Here is a 25,172-nt window from a genome sequence, read left to right on the forward strand (position 1 = left end):
TATTTGCAATACTCGGTTTGATGCAATAAATGAACAGAGTTCAATTTTTACCGCAACAAATAACAATTCAACTTTTAAGAACGTACGACTAGACAAAGACTGAAGATCGCCAAGATAATTGCACCGCGAAAACTTTGACTCTATCAAAGTATATAAGCAATAATGATTCATCAGGTTACTCAATAAAGCATTTCATATTTTAATAAATTCGCTTTACACTGCGCCTTTGGCTTATAATTGCATAAAATCCTGACATGGTAGGCATTGTAGGCACGTCAGATGGTTGAAAAATGTAGCGCTTTGTTCAAAGTTAAATATATTTCAGAATTTCTACGGCAATATATTGAAAAGTATAATGCAAATTATATTTCAACTCCGGTCAACGTGGGATTCGAACGTCGAACATCTTTGCCTTCATTCTCTATAGATCCAAGATAGATTTAGTGAGATTTATTCGGTAGATCCAACTTCGGGTCGATGGATCCAACGAGGACTTTTTAAAATAATAGATCCGGGTTATTGTCGGTCCAAAGTGCTAGCAAACTACCGTTCAGCTAACCCTTGCTGACCTTCGTCAGTGAATGGTGAATGACCAATCATTCACAATCAATTCATGCAATCATCGTGACAACTTGTCTCGTGAAAAGTTTACAACTTCCTGGATGGGGTCGAAAGACCCCATGCAAAGTATGATTAATCACGTGTTATACTAATTGCCGCAGTGAAGGAAACTGACCACAGTTCATTTTTTCATTGCGACAGACATCTGTTTATTCAAATTACTTCTCGTATAGTGTAAAACATAGGTATGATTTATTTATACATTTGGCTAAACCAGCGTTCAGCGAGTCTGCTCCTGACACGGCTCGAAAAACTTCCATCAACTGAGTAATAACCCTTCCGCTCCGCAAACACGTTTAATTAAAATTATGAGTAAGTGCGGTTAAAGTTAACTAATTTTGCTATGCTAACTAATTTAAGTACAAGATGGCTGTGGGCTCTAGCTACCTATATGGTAAATGGGAGATGCTTACAAGACACATACATCGTAGCTACTCTTTGCATATGTTTACTAATAAGCGGTTGTGTAATAGGTAGATTTTGTTCGTCATGGCACACGGATAACGAAGGTAGATTTTAAAAATAAATATTTTTATGATAAGTAATTATAGTCAGTAAAAAAAGCAAAAATCTCAAGCGCAGAGAAGACATTTTTGTATAAAAATTTACAGCTATAAATGAATTATTTATCGGAACTACTGCGCGTACAATGAACTTAAAATCAGTCCATCGATATAATTTCTCGCAAGATTTCTCATTTTCACGATTCTTACAAATGAAAAATTAATTCAGCTTACTCCTCTCAATTAAAATAGTATTTTAAACAATAGAGAGCTTTTCAGTCGACGGTACTCGACTTAGGCGACGAAGCTTGCTGAGTTGCCTAAGTGAGGTACGAGATTGAAAATCTTGATTATATCACTATTGTACAAAAATTACTTATTTAGGTTTTATAAAACCTAAATAATTAATCAAAATTGGTAAGTATGGGACCGCGGTGGCACGTGGTTGGTCCATATTTTTATAGTTGACTACAGCGTATCGAAAGAAAATAGTTGAGTTGGGAGCCCATACATGAAAAGTAAGCTATTTTAGTTTGGGATACGAAATCTTAATTCAACCATTACAGTCTATGAGTAGAAAAATCCTTATTTACAGTGTTAGTGGTGGTATTTTTCCATAACTATTCCAAATTTTTGCTTTCTCCGTCGAACGGTCTCTGAGAAAACCATATTTAACCAATTTGCAAGAACAAAGTTTTGACGACCGGTTTGGCCTAGTGGGTAGTGACCCTGCCTACGAAGCTGATGGTCCCGGGTTCAAATCCTGGTAAGGGCATTTATTCATGTGATGAGCATGGATATTTATTCCTGAGTCATGGGTGTTTTCTATGTATTTAAGTATTTATAAATATTTATATATTATATATATCGTTGTCTAAATACCCTCAACACAAGCCTTATTGAGCTTACTGTGGGACTTAGTCAATTTGTGTAATAATGTCCTATAATATTTATTTATTTAAAGTGATCCCATAATCGTTCCCTGAACAAAGTTTTGTACGGAACACTAAAAATAGTTTACCTAGTTGAAAGTTGCAATGTATTTTTGTTACAGAGCGCATATGAAGCTGACAGTGCGAAACTTGCAGCTCGGTGATTTTGGAAACTACCGGTGCATCTCGAAAAACTCTCTGGGAGAGACTGAGGGCTCGATCAGGCTATATGGTAAGCATATTAAGCATAGTTATGGCCCAATTCGAAGAATGAAATACGATAGCGATAAGTTCTGGTTTAGATAAGTTCGCTTTTAGATATCATTTGTATGTCATATTAATTGACAGAAGCAGTTCGATTCGGGCAACTAATGTCACTTTCACGTTAGAAATATCGTAGATAGATCTTATTGGGATCACAGCGGAATCGAAATAAACGTCAATTTTGACGTGTCGTTTAGATATCGATCTTTTAAAGATCTTTTCAAAATCTTAAACGTGTCGTAATCATTCTTCGAATCGGGCTGTTAGTTGTAACTAACCCTTTCTCTTTTTCTGCGGTCATTCCTCGATGTCTCAGAATTGAGGTTAGCATCTGGGCTCCAAACGATGTGTCTAAATTCTTTGAGCGATATTTATCGTCATTATAAATTTAGCCTCTTGTCGCTCACTGCTAAGCGTAGGCGCTGTTCTCATTGTGGACGCCATTATATCCCAGTCTTGAGGCAAGTTTTATCTCATCATCTCTGAAGTTTTTTTTTTTTTTATACTACGTCGGTGGCAAACAAGCATACGGCCCGCCTGATGGTAAGCAGTCTCCGTAGCCTATGTACGCCTGCAACTCCAGAGGGGTTACATGCGCGTTGCCGACCCTAAACCCGACCCCCCCTCGTTGAGCTCTGGCAACCTTACTCACCGGCAGGAACACAACACTACGAGTAGGGTCTAGTGTTGGCTGCTGTTTTCTGTAAGGTGGAGGTACTTCCCCAGTTGGGCTCCGCTCTAGATCTGGAATGACATCCACCGGCTGTGCCCTACCACACAAAGGGAGATGACATTCACAATGCCCATACCTCTCTTTTGGACGTAGTTTAAGGACGTACCCGGGTCCAAAGCGTCCTACGATCTTCGGAATGTCATCCATCCAACGAGCTAACGGATGGGTTAACCGGCATAAAAAAATGTATAATGGGAACATCATAAGAATATAATTTTACTGAGAATTTACAGAAAAATTGCTTTACAGTAAATTTAATTTATTGTAATGTCACATAACATGCTGCCACATCAGCACGTGACATAGCGTGACTAAACAGTAAAATTACTGCTATGCAAATTGCCAGTGAATAACAGAGTGTTAATATGGATGTGTACATGAAAACCACTCATAACAAGGTATACTGTTTACGAGTACTACAAATAAAGTTCACTTACACAATATCTACCAAGTAGAGTCTGCACTTTCGAATACGTGACTTAGTTTCGTTAACGAACAGTACCCTTAGTGTAAATAAATTCGATTTCGAAACGTGACATACGCGTTTGCGTTTAGTCTCATTTTGTATTGGATTTAGAAAGAGCGCGCCAAGCGGGACGTTTTGGAAACTCAAAATCCTATACAAAATGAGACTTAACGCAAACGCGTTCGTCACGTTATGATGTCGATCAAATTTACACTAGGGGTACTGGGTATCTACCAGTGAGCAATAAGAAACACAAAAATCACGAAAAATAGTTTTTAATTTTATTTCGTTCATGATTGACAGTGCTGGTACGGTACGTCGATCGTCATGCATTTTTTTATCAGCAAAAAAAAAAATCATTAAGTACACAAATTGTAGCCCCACGGTAAGATTGATAAGGCGTGTGTTGTGGGTACTAAGCGACGATATATTATACACCGTGTTTTTTTTGATTTGCGTTAATTTCGAGGGTGCATTCCTGAGCTTAAATTAAGTAACTTTCTCAAAGACACCGATATTCTAATTAACTCCATTTCGGAGATAATCAATCATTAATTTTTATCTTATAAGACCCTTACGAGCGTGTACACTTGCCTTAGGGCCTGTTTACTTATTGATTAGTGTTTAGTGCGAGTTCCTACATATGCTACTAAACGTAAGTACTATCTCGGACGATCGACGTTCTAAATGACATTGATATGTCACAGTTTTCAATTGTTTGGTTGAGTTAAATGTAATGCCCGTGTTACAATAACGCTATATGCAACATTTAGTTACTTTTTATAAAAATAGTAATTTCTTTTTTTTTTTTAAATTAACTATGCCATTTAGTTTCCTTAAACGTACTTACCGATACTTTACCGAAATTCAATAAAAACACGGTTTATAATAGATATACTCGTACATAAATATGTACTTTATATTATTTTTTTTCGATTTTATTCACAAATAAGCTTACAGTCTAATAAACCAAGGCGCTTATAAGTAATGTTTTTATAATTATTATACATGCTATGTCACACTTACACTATGAAAATTACTTAGATATGTAGCAAACATCCATAACTCAGGAACAAATATTTGTGGTGAACACACAAATATATGCCCTTACCAGAATTTGAACCGTATGTATACAAACAAAGCGAACTCTGGAATGCTCGTTCTACGCTACAAATCCAAAATTATGTAGTATCATTTGCACCATCCCATTAACCCAGGTTTAATCGGTTAACCAAGGGTTATCTTGGTTTATACCTTTATGGTTGGGTTTATACCTTTGGCTATATGGATTTTGTGAAGTTAGGCTTAAAGTCATATCGATTCGGGCCACTTGCACCATCTCACTAACCCGGGGTTAACCGGTTAACTTCACAAAATCCATATAGCCAAAGGTATAAATAAAATATTTTAATTAATTCAGTGAAGCCTTTAATTATAAGTTTACAGTGATGAACTATGTCACGAGCAAGACTTGGAAATATACTTTGTGTACTGTAAATTAGTTGCCAATTAATTTTACTTGCGAACAACTTAATCCTTAATAACTAATAATTAAATTAATTTAAGTTAGCGGAGTAAAGTTACGAAATGATTTGCAGTGGGCTATTTGGGAAATCAAAAATGAACTGGTAATTAATATGATAGATATTCTGTAAACCAAATTAATAACTTGTTTTTAAATACTTAGTTTCAACTGCGCTGTTTAAATGCCTATTTTACACATGACAAGATATTTATCACAATAAACTGCTACAATAGTTATTTGTGTCCCAAGGGAGGAAAAGTAGGAAATTGCGTGCCGCGTGTAAAATTGTTACCCGAGCCGAAGGCGAGGGTGGCAAACACGCGGGATGGAATGTCCTACGTTTCCTCCCGTGGTGTGTATACTATTTTTCTGCTCGAGGGAGGTGGAAAGCGGCAACTTCGTTTAGCGCAGCGGGAGCAAAGTTAACGCTTTCCGCCCGGAGGGCAGACAAGACTTTTTGTTACATTGTTGGAAAACCATGGTTACATTGAAAGCAGGAAGGATACCTTTTCCCATTCGGGTATTTTTTTGGTGTTCTTCTGATAATAATCTTAATATCGTTACTCTTTTTTTAAACTTCGTCGGTGGCAAGCATACGGCCCGCCTGGTGGTAAGCAGTCTCTGTAGCCAATGTATGCCTGCAACTCCAGAGGAGTTACATGCGCGTTGCCGACCCTAACACTTATGAAACTCGACCTTTATATGAAGTATGGTCCGCAAGCGAGATAAATTGAGATTATTTTCAGATAAAAAATCAAATAAAGGAATAATAATATGACTAAATTTGAATGTTATCTTAATACTTGGGGATAGGATCGCCTGTTGTCTGTTTTTATCTTTAATCAATTGTTTTTCCTAACTAGTTAGATCCTGTTTAAGCTAACTTTTCGCCGAATCGAACATAACAAAGTAAGAGAGTGTCCATTATACTTAAACGTCTTAATCTCATACAAATTTGACATTAAATATGACTTTTTTTTCTTTTTTTTCTACGTATACCATATATTGTCATTGCCATTTAGAGTTAGCTTGGTCCAATTCTATTTCTATTGTTTTCTACTCGAATCCTTCTATTTCTCAATCAAATGACTGCCAGTGACATCTAAATCAACTTTACATGAATCGCGGTGCTCGGGCTTGTCTTTACAAAACTCGACTTTGTCTAGTTTTGAAACTTTAGCCCTTGAACTTAAAGACCCTTTATTATGTATCTGTTGCACAATAGTTATTTGTGCAACAAGAGAGGAAAGTTAGTTTTTTTTGTACTGTAAAACACGAGATGTAAAATAACTTTGTTCTCGTGTGACACATACAACTTTTCACCTCAGTAGTGAGAACATATTAAAGGTATAGAAATTCAACATCAAGTAAAGTTTTTATTTCTGTATTCATGGCCTCCACTAAATCAAAAAGCTACTTTGTCTCACTCCCTGAAGTGTGGAAAGTGCAATTTTCCTCACTCCAGGGAGTGACGAAAGTAGGCTTGTGCGAGCTGCTGAGGTGGAAAATACTATTACCACTGAATTAAAAGTCATAATTAATTTCTGCCACAGAAATCCCGATGCCATCCACGTCGCCCAAAGCGACGGAAATGAAGAGCAACGCAAACAAAGAACGTGAGTATAATAAAACATTAATTAACATAAGGTTTATGCTTATTCTGCTTCAAGCATAACACACGTAAGCCATATACATAATTCCATTTCAAACCAAAATACAATTTGAAATGCAATTTTAATTGTTTAGAACCATAATGCATCTCATAATAATTAGTTCGTTCGCCGTTGCGGTTTTCTGTTCTGGTCTTCATTAGCAGATTCATTTCATTATATTATGTAACTTTTTAATGTAAAAATGCTTGATTTTTTGTTGATAACATAAAAATTATTATATGTTATAAGATTTGCTCCCTCGATTCCTTATGGATTCCATCATCAGAACTAGATTTTGACAAAAAATTAACCACTTTTTATAATACTTTCAGTGAAAAAAATAATTTTAAAAATCGGCTGAGAAATGACGAAGTTATGAGGTTACACACATTAAAAATAGTAGCTTATGTCGCTGCTACATAATGAAAGGCGTTAATTTACGAGTGTGGGTTTATGAAACCAGCTAAAAGCGAGTTTCATAAAACCATCACACGATTGTTTTAATGTCTAATTATGTTTACATATACTGCTTTATCTACACACATGTAATATTTCTATGATGATGTGTTCAGGAACCGCATGTTACGACCGCATACCGTCATTTTTCAAAATTCAATAAAACGTCATCTTGACAGATACTAGAACTGAGGTCAAATCAAATACAATAAGTACAAAACAATACAAATACTCTTTATTGCACACTTAAATACAGAAACAATACAAATAATACAGCACATTAAACGGTGTTTAAAAAGAATGAACTTCCTCAGAAAAAAAATACAAATTAAAAAAAAAACCCTTTTTATTCATGTATTTATATCCAGGGAAAGAAGTAAGGAAGGAAGTCCGTCACCTAACGCCATCTCACGTCACCCCTAAACGTCGACAGAGACATTAACTGCAATCGACACCTCGTTGTTTCCTCGTCGACAGCTTTATGCAGTATCCGTAATCGCCCCCAAATGGAGTTATTCACAGTTCATAACGACACTTTGAAGACCCTCCGCGGGGGTCGATCTCGAGTTCGAAACTTTGACGGCCCGTGGAATTGAAAACTTGGACTTACGTAGTTTTATCTGAAGCTATAGGTCGTTGTGGATAAAAATAACATTTTAGATTACGAACGTGGAACTTTGTTTATGAAAGGTTTAAATTTTGATGATTAGCGTCTAAAGCGTCAAGTTTATAGAGAAAGCTATTATGAAAAGGATTGAATAGACTGGATATTTAATATCGAGGAGCTTGTTATGCATGCTAGGTTTCAGAAAATACCGTTCTTGGTATTTGTTCAAGAATTTGGACGTTATGAAAGGCCGAAAGGCAAAGTAAATCTGACCGGGGCTTAGAGTTACTGCTGCAGCATTTCCAATTTTATTGATAATTGGTTATACACGTATTTTGTTGCGGCATTGCTGTCACAAATAGAACGCTCAATTCATCACTCCTTTTAAGACGGCGCTTTGTACATTTTGGCTTGATTTATCTCACCGATTACAAAAGGAATGAAAGATTTTTTTGTAAACGGGTTATTCATGGCATTGACGGACACGATTGGTTAACGTTTAAAGCAGAGAAAATCGTATCAAAGATGCCTCTTTACAAATTGAACAGTCCTATCCTATGCCGGTAGATCCAAGCCTCTAAAATTCCCATGTTAATCTCAACACACAATTCAGTTCTAAAGTTGTAATCTTTCGATTAGTTCTTTTTTTTTAACGGTGAAACCCGCTTTGCCTCATACGACCTTATAGAATAAGCTAGCGCAAAAGCAAATTCACTACGCGTGAAGTCTTGGGATGAGCGCGCTTTCGGGAAGCAAGCAAGCCAGTGCCGCATTTTATATTTTATTGTTCAACGATGCGTCACCTTAAAGAAATTACGCTTACTTTTCACGAGGAATTTCGTACATCGACCTGCCGATCTCTCTTTATCGCACGCGAGTATTTATATTGCTGTCCCGCCTATTATGTCTTCGGTTAATGATAATGCGCGAGTGGGACAGCAATTTAATTATGCTTGTGTAATAGAGATAGGAACAGGGTCAATGTACGAAATTCCTTATGGTAAACACCCGTTTACCGGTGCTGCAATGCTGCAGCTGTAACGATGCATAATAAATGTGCAGTTCAACCCTACAGTGTGCAGTATCGTTAGAAAGGTCTTTCAAAACTAATAGGGGTCTTCAACAAACATTTTTTGATAAAGTGTATAGATTCGGAGATAATCGCTCCGAAAGAGAAAAAAAATGTGTCCTCCCCCCTCTAACTTTTGAACCATAGGTCCAAAAAATATGAAAAATATTGTGGAAGTAGGGCTTAAGAAAGACATTAAATGAAAACTATAGCGGACATGATCAGTTTAGCTGTTTTTGAGTTATCGCTAAAAGTTGCTCCCATAGTAAAAAAACTTTAATTAGGTACTGATTATGCAAATTTGCCTATTTGTTTAACTCGTGTGAAAGGTACCGTTTCATCCCTTGGTTAAAAATTTACTATACTTTAAGCTCCTGTACCCCTAGTGTAAATAAATTCGATTTCGAAACGTGACGTACGCGTTTGCGTTTAGTCTCATTTTGTATTGGAATTAGAAAGAGCGCGCCAAGCGGGACGTTTTGGAAACTCAAAATCCTATACAAAATGAGACTTAACGCAAACGCGTTCGACACGTTATTATGTCGATCAAATTTACACTAGGGGTACAGTTTAGCTTATTGTGACGGAAGAGTAACTACGGAACCCTACACTGAGCGTGGCCCGACATGCTCTTGGCCGGTTTTTTTAATACTACGTCGGTGGCAAACAAGCATACGGCCCGCCTGATGGTAAGCAGTCTCTGTAGCCTATGTACGCCTTCGAGTTACTTGCGCGTTGCCGACCCTAAACGTCTTATAACTAAGTATATATATTAATATAGAATTTAAAAAAACATTTTTATAGAAATTTGATGCACTAGATTGCTAATGCAGGACGTTATTGCCAAACATATCTCATAAAAATAAATAACGAAAATTTAATAAAAACAAAATGATAATGCTGTTTTTAACCCCTATTTTAAATCTTGATTGTATCGGTGAAATATTTTCGCTCACTAACTTTAAAAAAAATTTAGAGAATACTTTGTTCCCTCTGAAAATTTCCAGAGCTAAACCATAAACAGGATATTAAAATACTCAGTTTCAATACAAACATAACTCAAAATATGAAATTATGTATAATCTCAATTAAAGTGGATCCAAGATTTAATTAGAACTGTATTTTAATTACAACGAATGCATTATACGCAAGGATTACTGAATCTTATTGAGCCTCGTCAAAATGTTAAAATTGACTTTCCGCAGGTTTCACATTTGCGTTTAAATCCATGTTCAAATGCAATAATACAATAATTTCGTCGCTGTAATTTGACTATTAATTAATTTTACATCATTCATCGTTTCCAGTGCCGATGGCAAATGTGTCGGAAAGTTACTACTTGTAGGTACATGATTTTAATTATAAACCTGCCAATCAATAATGACTCAGTTGCGTTGGTTGATAGGGCCCGCATGCGGGGTGCGGGAGATTTCCATAAAGCATGCCATAGGGCCCGTATTCGGGGAACTGTTTTCATTGGTCGATAGGGCACGTATGCGGAGTGCAGGGGATTTCCAAAACGCATGCCATTATGAGTTTCACTAGTCGTTATACCTTACAACCTTCGGAGAGTCACCCGCATGCTGTATATCGCCCGAATTATCGACTTATGAGTTTCACTTGTCGTTATACCGCCTGCGGGGGTCCCCGCACGCTTTATACCGACTAATGAAACTGAGCCACTAGAGTAGTAAAATAGAGTCAATATCTAGTTATTTCGTTGTTTTTGAGCTTAAATTGTTCCCAAATTGTAAAAGTTATGCATCCCTTGGGCCACTCAAGTTTTCGAAAACTAATTATTCATGCTTACTTTAGGTATAGATATAGATCAATATAGGAATATGTGCGATCTTCTTACATTTAATTTAATATGAGGAATCCTTCCACAGCTTTTATTCCCAGAATTCATGCTTTTATTCCCAGAATACCACATTATTAAATATTTTTAGTAGGTACGAATAAACACATTCTTACTGTACTTACTATAAATCAGAATATTTAATAATTCATATTACAATCGAAACTAAAATTTTAAAGTATCATTGATTTAATTGACGTTTTTTAATTTCTTATTTTTGCCTTTCCCGAATACTTATTTTAGGTTCTACATTTCATCTTCGAAAATAATAATAAAAACTATAAATAAACTTAAAATAAAGGTCCTATAAATAAAACACGTCCTCCAAGTAACTACCGATGGGCAGTGTGCCCAGAAGGCTGGCCGCATTGCCACGTTGAATGGCAATGCTAATGCGTTGAGCAAAATACTGGCCAGCCTTCTGGTCACCTGTGGCGTCTATAAGGCGCGCGGCTAAGTTCGAATGGAACAAATATAAGAAATCTTGCCCGTTAGTCAGCGATGACGCAAAAATATGGAAATAAGAAAAGGCTTAACTCAAAATGACACGGACATGGCAGTGTATTTTAACTACATATTTATATATGACATATTGCTGTCTGCGTAACCGCTTTCTAATTGGCTTGACCTCGATATGCCGAAAAGCCAAATGTCAGGATGTCTTCTGTGGACCACAGATTTACAACGCCGCTTACGCTTAAAAATAACCAAAGTGTGTAAAATGGAAGCCATCACGTATATGCACATTTCATGAGTGCGAAAGAGACACAAGAAAAAAACATGCAGCAGCTAGCGACCAAAACTTAGGGACGGACTAGAAATACGAAAATATTATATCTTAGTACATACTGTTACAGTAACAAGTAATTTAAGCTATTTCTGAATTTAATATTTCCTATGTCACTTGACATCATTCATTGGTCGCACTTTTGACATTTGACAGACAATATTGTACATTCTAGACCCGTGACATACTGTTGTTTGGCTCGAGGCAATCTTTTATCAAATTTAAGTAAGGTATTTTCAAAGTCACCTCAAAACCTAACCTAAGGCGTGTTGCAGCGCGCCGGGCGAACGTTACGCGCGCCGTGCAACGAACCGAGGGCACAGAGCGGCCGAGCGTGGTGCGCGCGCAACTCGATCGCGCGCCCGAGCGCGAGCGCGACGCGCAACACGTGTACCGCGCGCCGCCGCTGCACGTCTCAGGTATTCATCTTTTGTTTATTCATTGTCGTTTTGTGTTGTAGTTTATTCATTTTTAAGCTTAGAAACACGTTAATAGTGGAAAACTTCATTATCCTGGGTGGGAATTGAACCTATGGTCACTGGATCGCTAGTCCAGTGCTCTGCCATCTGAGCTACTAAGACCTTACCCAATATATGGTGGTCATAAATGGTGGAAATATTCGCCGTATTGGGTCTTCTTCCTCGCGTTGTCCCGGCATTTGCCACGGCTCATGGGAGCCTGGGGTCCGCTTGACAACTAATCCTAAGATTTGGCGTAGGCACTAGTTTTTACGAAAGCGACTGCCATCAGACCTTCCAACCCAGAGGATAAACTAGGCCTTGTTGGGATTAGTCCGGTTTCCTCACGATGTTTTCCTTCACCGAAAAGCGACTGGTAAATATCAAATGATATTTCGTACATAAGTTCCGAAAAACTCATTGGTACGAGCCGGGGTTTGAACCCGCGACCTCCGGATTGCAAGTCGCACGCTCTTACCGCTAGGCCACCAGCGCTTCCGCCGTATTGGGTAATGTTGGCAAATCACTGGGCAAGCGATCCAGTGGTCGCGGGTTCAATTCCCACCCTAGACAGTGAATTTTTCCACTTATAATTTTTTTAAAAGCTTAGTATCATCGTTCGCAGACGTTTCTGCTGGGTACAAAATTAATTTACTAATTTTTAGGTTAAAAATGGCATAGAAAATTAAGTAAGAGTGCTCACTCAATACATAGATAAAAACTCATTTATTATAAGTTTTAATTTAGTAATAGTTACTAATTTTTAAAAAGCATTTTTTCATAAAAAGACGTCAAGATTGTTTATCTTTTTATAATTCTAAAAAAATTAAACTATAAAAAGCACCTTCCAGACAACCTTACCACAACTAACTACACTAGAACTATAGAAATAGGGACAAGTCATCGAAACTTCGATATTTTGGTGTTCGCTGCACGGCGTGCGTCACGTTTGAATTGAATAAAGTAACTTTTTTGTGATAAAATTGCTACGCTCGTCTGTTACGAGTACAGGAATGACTGAATATAGTTTGAATTTTGAATTCCAAACTTCTCCTGACTACTGAATGACTATTTATGTACGAACGATGGGTACTCTTTTTGTCACAACGATAGAATGTATTGTACATATTTGTTTAGAAATTGAAAGAAAACATAATTTGCGCTTGGATGCGCGATGTGCTATCAATTATCAGTTTTGTTAGACTGTGGACTTTTTATCTCTCTCTCTCTCTCTTCATTCATGTGAAGATTTTCTCTTGATTATCTCACGCAGTTTTGACTATTTTCATCGAATTATCGACCATAACAAACCGTCTATTTATTATTCTTTTTGATCCAATCGAGCCTTTTATAAAGACATACTTTCTGTTATCGTTTCTAAAGGTTTTCTTCTCACATAAAGCTAAAAATCCATAATAATCCCCAGCACCGCAGCGCACCTCCGCAGGGCTGGCGTATTTATATTTAACGGCGACACAAGCGGGCTGCTCAATAATGCAGTGAGTTGTTACAAAGAAGCGGTAAGTAAAGGTTTGCGGCGTACATTATAGGATTGTGTTAGGGTTGCCTGCGGGGGGTTCTGAGCTCGAAGCAATTTATCGCTGGATTTTCGATGCATAAATGCAGATGTAGGAAGGATATTCACGGTTATGTCATGAATTTACAGTTCTTCCGTAAAGTAGCATGAACAAAGTCGTATCACTCGTGACCAAGTTTTATAATTCAAAATCTGGGGGCACAGTAGTGTCCCCACTAAGACGAGCCAAGCGATACGCAAGGGCCCGACAACCTCTTCTCGAAACGCTTCGTCGTTTTTTTGGACCATGGCTGTTTTGTTACCGTCACATGGGCGTAAGGAGAAAGATGTATTCATTATACATTACTTTCTCTGTTATATAATAGTTTATGTAGTAACGAAACGACCGAGCTACATATTTTGACTAAGAAATTAGGGATTGTAGAGATAGGCCGTGTAAAAGCAAAGCTCTAAATGAGATTTGATAATTTTCTGACAGTGCCAGCGGTATGGTAAATTACGTAAATTAAATTAAGTAACTCACACACTTTAGATTGCTGATCTTGGCCGATTTACCGAACTGCACGTTTGTGAACATGCAATTCGATAAAGGTGACGTTCGGATGACAACTGCAGCTGCATTCTGTTGCGGCGTCGATGTTGCCGCTGTATCTGTCAATTACTTTGGCGATGAAGATGATGTTTGCCGCCGCATTACTGCTGCGATTATGTATTACGAAAGGTAGCGAGATATTAGATTGATGATGATGATAAAAATTACTTATAAACGTGGTTTTATGCTTTATAATGAAAAATGTTTTTAGTGAACACACGGCCTTAACTAAAACAACACATCGTTCATATAAATCGAAACATTTTCAAAAATGAATCAACCTTCATTTTTCCCAAGCTCACTGAATCGCATCATTACATTCCCCTGACAAAACTGCATTGTCCCTACCGAGCACAACCTTGTTGCATTCTTATATGCATTTAAGCGCATTGCACGTATCGTTCGCCCGTTACTGCAATTACTTACTTATCGCAACGGCTTACCGTCTGATTTCGAATGCAGTTGGAAATTTTACAGTGGAATTCGGAAGTGGTTTTGTTTCTTTGTTCTTCGCTAGATGCCTGTCATTTTGTAGTACGTATAACGTGTATTATTACTACTATATTTACTACGTTGCATTGCATCATTAGCAGTAAAGTTACTTTGAATAAAGCTATAATAGGTATATTAATCAGTCATAAAATACCTAGTAATGATCAGTACATTATATACCAGACTATACTATTATTACTGCTCTTTTATTGCAACGTTACATTACTGCCGACTGTATTGCTACCGCAAATATCCAAATCGATGTTGCTACCCGGTTGTTTATAAGAATCTAAGTAGCTTAACCCTTAACCACCTACCTACCGTCTCACAGACTCATTCAATAAAAAAAATGGTATAACTCTAAGTGTGAGCATCGGAGAAACGTGTGTGTCCTTGTACCTTCCTACCTCCCGCCTCAGTGCCGCGTCACCGCTCGCCGAGGTCGGTCGTGCACGCGTTTAGTTTTGGTGAGTATATTTCTGCCTCGGCCCGTCTCTGAGACGGGTGGTAGGTGCTTACGTTTTTTTTTCTTGGGGTCTCGGAGACGGGTTGTAGGAGGCTACGTAACTATGCACTCTTATTTTCTTTACCAAGGCAACTGTTTGTCTAGTATAATAGTCGGTGACCTTGTCTTCGTAAAAGTACACTTATTATTTTATGAGCGACGAATATTACTTTCAAAGTTTTAAGTGTTTTTCTATGTATCTAAGTAGGTTTGTAAATACTTAAAAATGCTCTAAATCGCATACTTTTCCACAACTACAACGATCATTTGCCTAAACTGTTCGAACAAATTGTGCATTCGCTGCCGCGAAAAGTAGTAACTTGGTGGTCTGCAATTTTATTAAAATAGTGCCTTTTTGTAGCGTTATATTGCTAATTAGCTTTGTTGATTATTAAACAATAAGAAATAATTACTTGGATCTCTATAAGAAGTTATAATTTTCGTTGATCTCACCTTTTAAAGGATATATTGTTCCTAGAGTAAAATTAAAGACTGGCGCCATATGTTTAAGAGAAAAATATGTTATGTACGTGTTTTTGATGTTATTTTTATATTAATAAACAATTTAACTTGGGTAATTGTTGTTTCTATTTCCAAAAACCTATATAAACCATAACATTTAAAATATAAGGTCGATATTATGTAGCCGTCCTAAGGACGGGAGGTAGGTGCATGTGTAATCAAAATAGTAGGTAGGTAGTTAAGGGTTCGCTTACATTTTTAGCGATTAAATTTATCAATTAATTTTATGGAGGGTAGAGGTAAGGAGAAAAATCTCTTAAGGGAGAACTGTTGCTAAAGTGTCTAGAAGATGATGATGAAGGTGAATAGAAGATGTAAATGATAGTTCAAAATCTCTCCGATGGCGCTAGGGCAGCACAAGGACATGACACGAACTTAGACGTTTTTGAGCGAGTGAAGTGCGTTGTCAGTGATTTGAATTTTTTTTATCCAAGTCATAAATTTGTTCGCGATGTATTATGGCGTCACCTATTTAAGGTGTTTTGATGGACTCTTTTCATACGCATAGGTTGTCCTCCTTACCTATACCCTTCATAATTTTATCTCGAAGATTGATAGATACAGCGGAGGGAATAACGACGCCGCAACAGTAAAGCCCCATTTGACACGGCGCGAGAGCGTGCATGCAATTTTCGATACATTTATAACTAAACATCGAGGGCTCGTGGCATTAAGGTGGCACTAGTGATGAGACATGGTTTTCAATTGCCGTTTCAGATAAGATAAAATAACTAATGAATATCTATTGGGTTTCAACACTTTCAATCTACATAATATGTAACATATCTGTGAAGAAGCAGATTTAACCGCTATTTATAAAACATCAATTGTCAATTTTATGTATGTCATTGTCATTAATGCAATAATTATCAAAAGACGTGTCGCGTTAGATTTTGTTTCAAATAATGGAGGAAATAAAAAAAAACATCCAGAACTCCTGCTACAAGGTGATAAGATAAAATTCAACCACTGCGATGTTTTCATTGTTAGCACAACAGAGAATCCGTAGCCAATAATTTATCTATATTCGGAAAACTTATCCGGAATATCAGATAGTTTTGGAGCGTTGTTTCATACGCTACTTTTGATGCTGACTGTACCTACTCGTAAAAATACGGTTACATCACTAATCTGTCAGAAACGTCAAATAATGCCACGAGGTCTCGATACCTATGTATTTATAACTACAGAATACAATAGATTCAGACGATGACTAATCGCCGCAGTGTACCGAAAACCGCATACAAGTTCTTGGTCCGTCTAAATGGGGCTTAATGCAGCGCTGCACTCTCTGCAGTTGATATCCGAACGTCATCTTAACGTGACACGTCCAATTTGTAGATTTCCTAACTCTTACATTAGCTAACTCATTAGTGAATTAGCTGTTTTTGATTTATGTACGAGTAAGATGAATAGCCAAAATTATCAATAACGAATCGCTGTATAAATTTGATTATTGGAATCTAAAGTACCTATTTAAAAAAATAAATAACTTGTTCGTGTTCTTGACTGCAAACTACATTTGAACAACTGCTTAAGAACAAAATACAATGGATTTCCAACAAAGTGTATATTTTATTTCTTTTAGCGCCGCTTGACTTCCGACTGCTGTATCAATATCCACTCGGCTGCGCTCAGCTAACATAAAAATATGCGTAAAAATTGGCATGTGAATAAAAAGGAATGTGATACAGATATGACGGATATCTGTCTGAAACACTGCCGCGAAAAACGAAATATGAAATTCTTTATCTGCCTCTACGCTAGAATGTTCAAGAGCGATAGAGAGGCAGATAACGTTGTTCGATTTTTCGATGTTGGCGGAAGGCCGTTGGCTTCAATAGTATCTTGATCCGTTACGCTGACTTTTTCTGGCATTTATCTATTTGTTGCGTCTATTTTTAATTCTGTGATACCTGGGTTGTTATCTTATTCGGATTCAGACTGCGCAAGCAATACTGTTGCAGCATTGCAGCGCAACATTGCATCCGACTGCAGCAATGGCTATCGCAAATATCTAAATCAATTTTGTCGGCGGGATTTTTGACATTACTGCTGACTGTATCAAATATCAAATTTAATATAAATTTCTTGAGAAAAATACTTTATTGAAATTTCATGCAGTAATGCAGTCAGAAGTATTACTACTGCAGTGTTGTAGCGCGACATTACTGCCGACTGCGTCGCTGCCGCAAATATCAAACTCAATTTTGATGATCGCATTTTTTACATTTGCGGTAGCATTACAATCGATGGCAATATTGCAGCAGTGTTTGTTGCAGTCTGAATCCATTATTTGAAATTTTGTATCTTTCAATTATGTATGTTCTTGCTTTCAATCCATTGTAACATCTACGACCTAAACGCTATTCGTTGCTTTCTTTTCCAGAACTTTTATATCATTTTTGTTACTGGTGAATTCAGCCAAACCTTCTCTCAATCTACAAAACTAAAAAATGCAACGAATCACTCTCGAGTTTCACTAATATCGTTTCGAACGGTAAAGTTTTTAACTTTACAGAGACGCATTCCCGTTTCCACATATCGAAACTCAACCGTGTTCGGGAGCCCAAAATCACCCCTAAGCGGTGGCTCACCCCAACTACGAACTTATAAACGCACGATCAAATATAATTTCCTCGATAGATCCCTCGATATTTATTCAAACGTTCGTTGCTCCACTAGCTATCGTATTATTTGACTGTTCAAACACTTTTTCCTTTGCCCCGGCAACCGGTAAGAATTGATTGTGGGAGGTCTACACTGAATATTTATGAAGGCAAAGTGTGTATGCGAAGTCACTGAATCTTTAATCTGTGGGTATCACTCGAAGACGTACTTGCCGATTTTGGGGTAGTGAAGGCATAAAATTTTAAAGTGAAGGTAGAAAGGTTCATAGGAGTTTCGAGGCACTTAAAGTGGGTAATAGGTCTTCGGAATGTTTGTGGTGGGAGGGTTTAAACGTGTTTGAGGGAAATTCGTAAATACGTTCCTTTAATAAATATCTCAGCTGATTAGAGTAGTGTTTCACGTCCTGCTCAGCCCTAAACTGGACTGAATTATTGTATCAATGATGTTTTTTCTTTTAATGACGGAGTAGTTGAAACAGAAATCATTCTACGTAGTTATGCAGCAATGCATGTTACAACGCACAAGCATCTGTCATTAATTATATTAAACCTTTAGTCAAAAACAATAGTCATATCATAACTATATCCTTTTTACTAATAGTAAGTAATAAGAAATAAGTTGCATTGCATTGCATATAGGTTGCCTAGTTGAACTGCGTATGAACAGTAATAAATTATTTTTTTTAATCAAAAAATAATAATATCCTTCTGTATATATACATATGATTGTAAGATGTACGAGTACTTACACTGTCTAATCAACAATTTAGGATTCACCTAGTTATAATAAACACGACGTTACGTACGTACGTTATAATAAACAATACTACTTATATCCTAAATTGTGAATCCTATTTTTTTTATTAGACAGTGTAAGTTCTCGTATACATCTTATAATCATATGTACCTACGTAAGTAAGTAAAATCTTTATTGTACGAGAAAAAACAATTTATGATGACATCAGATATTTTTTATTTTTAGTACAGCATCAATTTTTTCCCCGTGTCATTTTTCTAGCCATATTCACAATAAAAGCTTAAGTTTAATAATATCAATTTAATTTTGATCCAAACACAACTCTGAATTTATGTAAATACCCCCAAACATAAACATAACAACAAGAATAAAGGAGCTTTGTATGACACATACAACTTCTTCCATGTCAAAAGAGTTAACGACGACGTTGAGAAACGGCGACATTACACGTTTATCAATTGTGTTTTAACAAATATTTTACGATTTAATATTTTATGTTTTTAAGCCATAAAAGCTTAAGCCTTATATTCATTTATAGCAAAAAAAAAACAATATTTGAAAAATTTTTAGGTACGTAGTACGTACGGTATATTTCAAGAATCTTTAATAAAATTGTGCATATATGTTGCATAGAACTTCTTTTTCTCTAAATACCTACAACTTTCTTAAATATTAAAAGCTTTTTCTCTTGTTACAGGCACTCGAAGCGTCCACTGTTGGCGGCAACCTCTCGTCGCTGTTGTCATCTTGGTACACATCGACCTCGTAGTGTGATTCTTTTACTGACCTCCCGAAATTCCCATAGATTTTCCAGCTGATAAAAATTTCTAGACCCCATACATTTTTACTTCACAAATATTTTGATATTGCAGAAGGCTTGTATTCGGCTCTAAACGAATGTCTGTCAGAAAATTACATTGAGAGTTAGATACTAGAAATAGAAAGATATCACGACGTTTTTCTTTAATGCAGTGTCACATAGAAGTAGGTTAATATTTCAAACAATTTAGACAAAAAAGTTACCGGTTGATTTAGTAAATAAATTTTGTCTTCCGTTTTTATCTGTGTTACTTAACTCTTCAAACATCTTTATCTAATTATTTTTGTGTACTTTCACTAGACTTAAATCGACCGGGATATGGACCATGATTACTTACCTTTTGTTTCACGGGTAACTGGAGATAGCGGGTGTGTGTCAAATTCGTGTCATATTCCTGACAACTTAAGTCTATTGAAGCTAACCGAGAATCATTCAAAACTGTATAGTTCATTATATTACTGAAATAAAGACTTTAAAATATTCACATAGTGACCAGCAAAATTTAAACACACTATGTAAAAAAACTCATTATGATCTGTATCTGAGGAACTCAAATCAGATGACCATCAGATGTAATTTAAATTGTGATTTTTATCAGATAATTTATATAGGTTACCATTTGAAATAACCATAGAAGTGCTGTTATTCCAAGCTGGTTATCGGCCTGATACGATATGAATTGGATATGTCAGTCAACGATTTTGTTTGAAGAAACGTCACTCTTCACACTGACATATCTAATCCATTTGACGTATCTTTAAGTTCGAATCAGGCCGTACGTCAAAAGTTATGCAAATATTTCGTACTTAGACGTCATCCATCTGTAAAAGCGCGCGGCGCTGGGTGATAACATTTTTAACCTTTTGACCGCCAAAGACGTCATATGTCGCGTGCGGCTACAGCCCAATATCAACCTTCATGCGTACCGACAAGGTTCACGATTACGCGCCGCGTGCGATAGGCGTGGCGCTCAAAAGGTTAAAGGTCTTTACGAAACTCGTATAATATATCGGTGGCCTAGCCAAGATGACTATCGTACATTGACGAAAACCAAAATAGAAAAGATTATTGTTTGAAAAATCACATGACTATACTTCTATACATATTTTAGTATAAATTGACGTGTTATATCAACAATTTTCATCTTGGCGTGACCCCCGGCGCGGATTTAAGAAGCTATATCGTAATGCCTAGTCTTTGTATGAACTATAAAAATAATCCGCCCAGTTGTTTAAATTTTAGTTTTAAACCTGGTTCGTGAACGAAATTGTTATATTTGTCAACTTATGCAGCGAATGTTTTTTTCGTGATTTTAAACGATTAAATTATTTCCATACACAATCTTTGTGCAATTTATTATTATTATAATAACATGAAATTATACTTATATGAGCGGATAGTAAATGAATAATAATTTATCGGCCAATTTTTTTATAATGCAGATCAAATAAAACTTTTGGTTAGTTAAATTGATTTTCTGTAAACGCTAAATAAAAGTAAAAACAATAGTTATATTATATACTGTAAGTATAAATGTAACTATAATAAAAACAATGGCGTTCGCGAACTAATCCTGCTAAGATTATCTTCGCTCATCATCTAATTCCTTCCGAAACATTCCATTTTCGATAGCAATAGGTAATTAGGGATATTTACCTCCGAAATCCGATACTGACGCCTAGCTCAAACTTGCCTGATTTCGAACTTTAAAATACATCAAATATTCGATATAGATACGATATGGATTGGATATGTCAGTATCAAAAGTGACGTTTCTTAAAACAATCTATCTATCTAGACCTAATATTTGACTTATCTTAAACTTCGAATCGGGCCGAATGATTGCGAGGGAGTGTCATTTTAAACGTCATATTTTCATAGAAATTTGACATTAATGATGATATTTCCACACTGTCATTTCAAATATAATGCAGAGTTACCTTGGTCCGACTCTGGAGTTAACCGTTCGGGGTTCGGAGTTTTTATCCTGTCATTATAATAATATATCTTTATTTACATTTCTTAAGTATTAACATGTATTATATTTCCTAAAGTAGATTCCGTCTGAGTATTATTTATATGTGAAACTCGACAACGGCTTTTCTTACAGAAGCTTTTTTGAAAGTTTGTGAAAATCAAACATATCCCACTTGGGCCATAAGAATAAATCAGAAATACGTATCTCATAAAAAAAGGATGAATCATGAATTTACATGTCCTAACTCGGGGCACGAATGCTCATAATAAGTGATGTTTATTATTCAAGTGAATTAATATAATTATATGTTATTTATACATTTAGCGTTTAATCCTCTATCACTGTAAAGAGGTTCTATGTCATGTTTAATATCGAGCCTCTTGATAGTTAAGTATAAACATCGCTTTACGGCCCGATTCGAAGAATGAGATACGATGACGATAAGTTCTGGTTTGTATAAGTTCTCATTTAGATATCGTTTGTGTGTCGTATAATTGACAGAAGCAGCTCGATTCGGGCAACCAATGTCACTTTGATGTTAGAAATATCGTAGATAGATCTTATTGGGATCACAGCGGAATCGAAAAAAACGTCAGTTTTGACATGTCGTTCAGTTATCGATCTTTTAAAGATCTTTAACGTGTCTTAATCATTCTTCGAAACGGGCCGTTGGTATTCATGTCCGAGGTAGCACAGGTATGATCCTAAACATCTAATTTAAAAAAAATTGGTTGCTTTGAAGCTAGGGTGCAAAACACAATATACTTAATAAAAATGTAAATCAGCCTACATATAAAAAAACATTTTTTCCGTGGCTATTCCCCAGCCGGCAAATTTCTTTCTGATTTTGCCAAATTATGCTAAGTTACCCAAGTACCTAATATGTTATACCTATAAGTACATATAAACATATCATCTTAATCCTTGTGTCATATCCTTCGCGTGAAGACAGAGAGTGAGATTTCTATATTTGTATCGATTGTTTTAATCCAAAATTACCAGTAGTTGTAAGAATTTATACTCGGGACACGATTTTTAAAACCCCATTTTATTTTCCGTGATGAATGGCTCTTTTGAGCGATTTGTGGAGAGCGGCGGAAAAACAAGCTCTCCGTGCTTTAGAGCAGACGCGTTTAGGGTTGGCACATAATTGTGAATTAAGAATTATTTTTTGGAGACTTTGATATCCTGGGAAGATTTGAAAAACCCAAGATATATTATTAACGAATACAAACGGGACTTAATCGCGTATTAAGTTTTAAATTTACCTCCGACGTTTCGAGGACGGCGTTGTACCCGTGGTCTTGGAGAAGACTGGCTAAAGTTGACATCAACATCTAGCCGCGCGAGTTTTTCGAACTACCCGCACTTGGTCTTGTTTATTGACTTGAACATTTTGCGCACTAAGGATGTTACTCTGCCGACACACAATACTAACGATATTCGATTTTTCGACTGTAGATATTCGTTACCCAAGATATACACTTAAAAAAAGTTAGTTTCATTCCTGTTCATTCATTTTTTTCTTTTCATTTTGACTTCGAGAAATTTTCCAAAAATGTGTTGGTTTGGAAATAAATCTCAATTCTTTTTTTGTAACAATGCGGCATAGGATAAGATAAGACAGATGGTCTAAAACATCTATGAACTTGACTAAGTAGGTATGTTTAGATAAAGGTCCTAATATCTTTTGTCCAGGAGTGTCTTTCGTACATGAAGAAACTTCACATCGAAATAGCCACTTTAAATTTACCGAATACATGAATAACCCCAAACGGCCGTATCGTTCCAAATTTACATTAAATTTAAATATTACACAAGTAAGTGCATAAGTCTCCGGAGATTATCTAGTGTACATTTACATACAAATTTAACAAATTACATGTACCGCGAGCTTCGCATATTTATTGTACTATTAACCCGCGTACTGAATGTGCCAAAATACCTTCTAACTATAGTTCTCTTCCATTCTATAACGTTACAACGTTATAACGTTTTTAACGAATTGATAGTTATCGATAACCGTTATATTTTATTCAAATATTTCGTTTTATATTAGTGACTTTTTATAGTTTCTTAGTGTAAATTAACCAAGCTTGCCCCTCACGCTTGTTCAAATGTAAATAAAACAAAATTATTGCACAATAAAATATTTAAAAGTATGTAACGTAATTACTAATTGTTAATTATTCGAAATAACATAGTTATTAATTTTAATGTATAAAACTATATCTTTTATTTTAAATAAGAGATATATCACTAGATAATGTCTACATACCTTTATTGTACAGATTGTGTGATTTTGACGATGTATATACCTAAAGATATTAAATAAATTAGTATAAAATATGTGTTTATTTCTTTAATATTAATAATGTCCTACCTTACACATCATGACAGCATGATGAGGCTCATTTATTGAGTTGATAAAGGTACTTGTCCTTTTCTCAAGCGGTACTGGGCGGAACACGTCTGCCGAATGCACCGCTCATTGGGCCAAATTGGCTACCAAATGGACACCGTCGGTTAGCCGGGGCAGAGGCAGACCAAAAAAGGGGTGGTGGGATCCCGTTTTGTAGCGACTGGCGGGAGCATGCACCAAACCGTGAAGAGTGGCAAAAGAAACTCTGCCCAGCGGCAGTGGGACACAAAATAGGCTAGTGTGCTACAACGGTAGTAAGACTGGTAGTAACACGGGTAAAGCACGAGTAGTACATTATTGTCGATTCACATAAATAGCTACTAGCTGGCTGAGGATTCTTTCTAAAACGACGACCTTGGGAGTCCATTTAATTTAATCCGAAGCCAGTAAGTAGCCTTCCAGCCAAGTCATTTTCTAAAAAAATAGTGCTTTTCTCAAAAATGGTACCAAAAGAATAAATATAATAGTCATATTTTACAGAAGCAATGTTCTTACGTATATAACTTCTATAAGTTGACAGAAAAAAACAATTGAAAAGGTTTGCTTTGCCGTCTTTTTATTACTTAAAATATAAAGGTGTGTTTTTCTGTCGATAACACGCCAACCTATCTGTAATAGCTAAATAGTTGCTGTACAAACATTATTAAGACACTGATCATCCGCTGGATGTTTAAGAGGCTGTCAACACCCAATGTCCTTGAAATTGATGTTACTTAAACAGTTTTTTAAGAAAGACTATTTGTTTTGGTCAAGTAAGAAAAATATATGTTCATATTAATTATATTTCAAAGACCGTGGTTGTACTCGATACATGATTGAACGAAATCGGCTCGATAGAAAATAATTGCAAAGATTGGTCTTAAAATCACAATTAAACGGTTTTATGTCTTTATTGTTTTGACTTATGGGTCTGCAATTAAAATCACAATTTCAAAACATTTATATCTAAACCGTGGTTGAGTACACTACTACACTAATAATCCACT

At 36.2% G+C, this 25,172-nt stretch overlaps 1 protein-coding gene across 3 annotated transcripts in view; it reads left to right on the forward strand.

The window, feature by feature from the left end:
• LOC133520195 (lachesin-like) overlaps positions 1-24,597 on the forward strand; it is a 170,124-nt gene extending 145,527 nt beyond the window's left edge. The window contains exons 8-11 of one of the 3 annotated variants that reach the window (XM_061854566.1): positions 2,179-2,288; positions 6,598-6,660; positions 11,749-11,892; positions 19,664-24,597. In XM_061854566.1, the coding sequence (XP_061710550.1) occupies positions 2,179-2,288; positions 6,598-6,660; positions 11,749-11,892; positions 19,664-19,740 (394 nt within the window). In that variant the 3' untranslated portion in view covers positions 19,741-24,597. The remainder of the gene's footprint in view (positions 1-2,178; positions 2,289-6,597; positions 6,661-11,748; positions 11,893-19,663) is intronic. The other 2 variants (XM_061854565.1, XM_061854568.1) reach the window with 2 other exon arrangements.
• Positions 24,598-25,172: the final 575 nt, after the last annotated feature.

This window comes from Cydia pomonella, chromosome 7, assembly GCF_033807575.1.
Source record: "Cydia pomonella isolate Wapato2018A chromosome 7, ilCydPomo1, whole genome shotgun sequence".
NCBI classification, from domain to species: domain Eukaryota; kingdom Metazoa; phylum Arthropoda; class Insecta; order Lepidoptera; family Tortricidae; genus Cydia; species Cydia pomonella.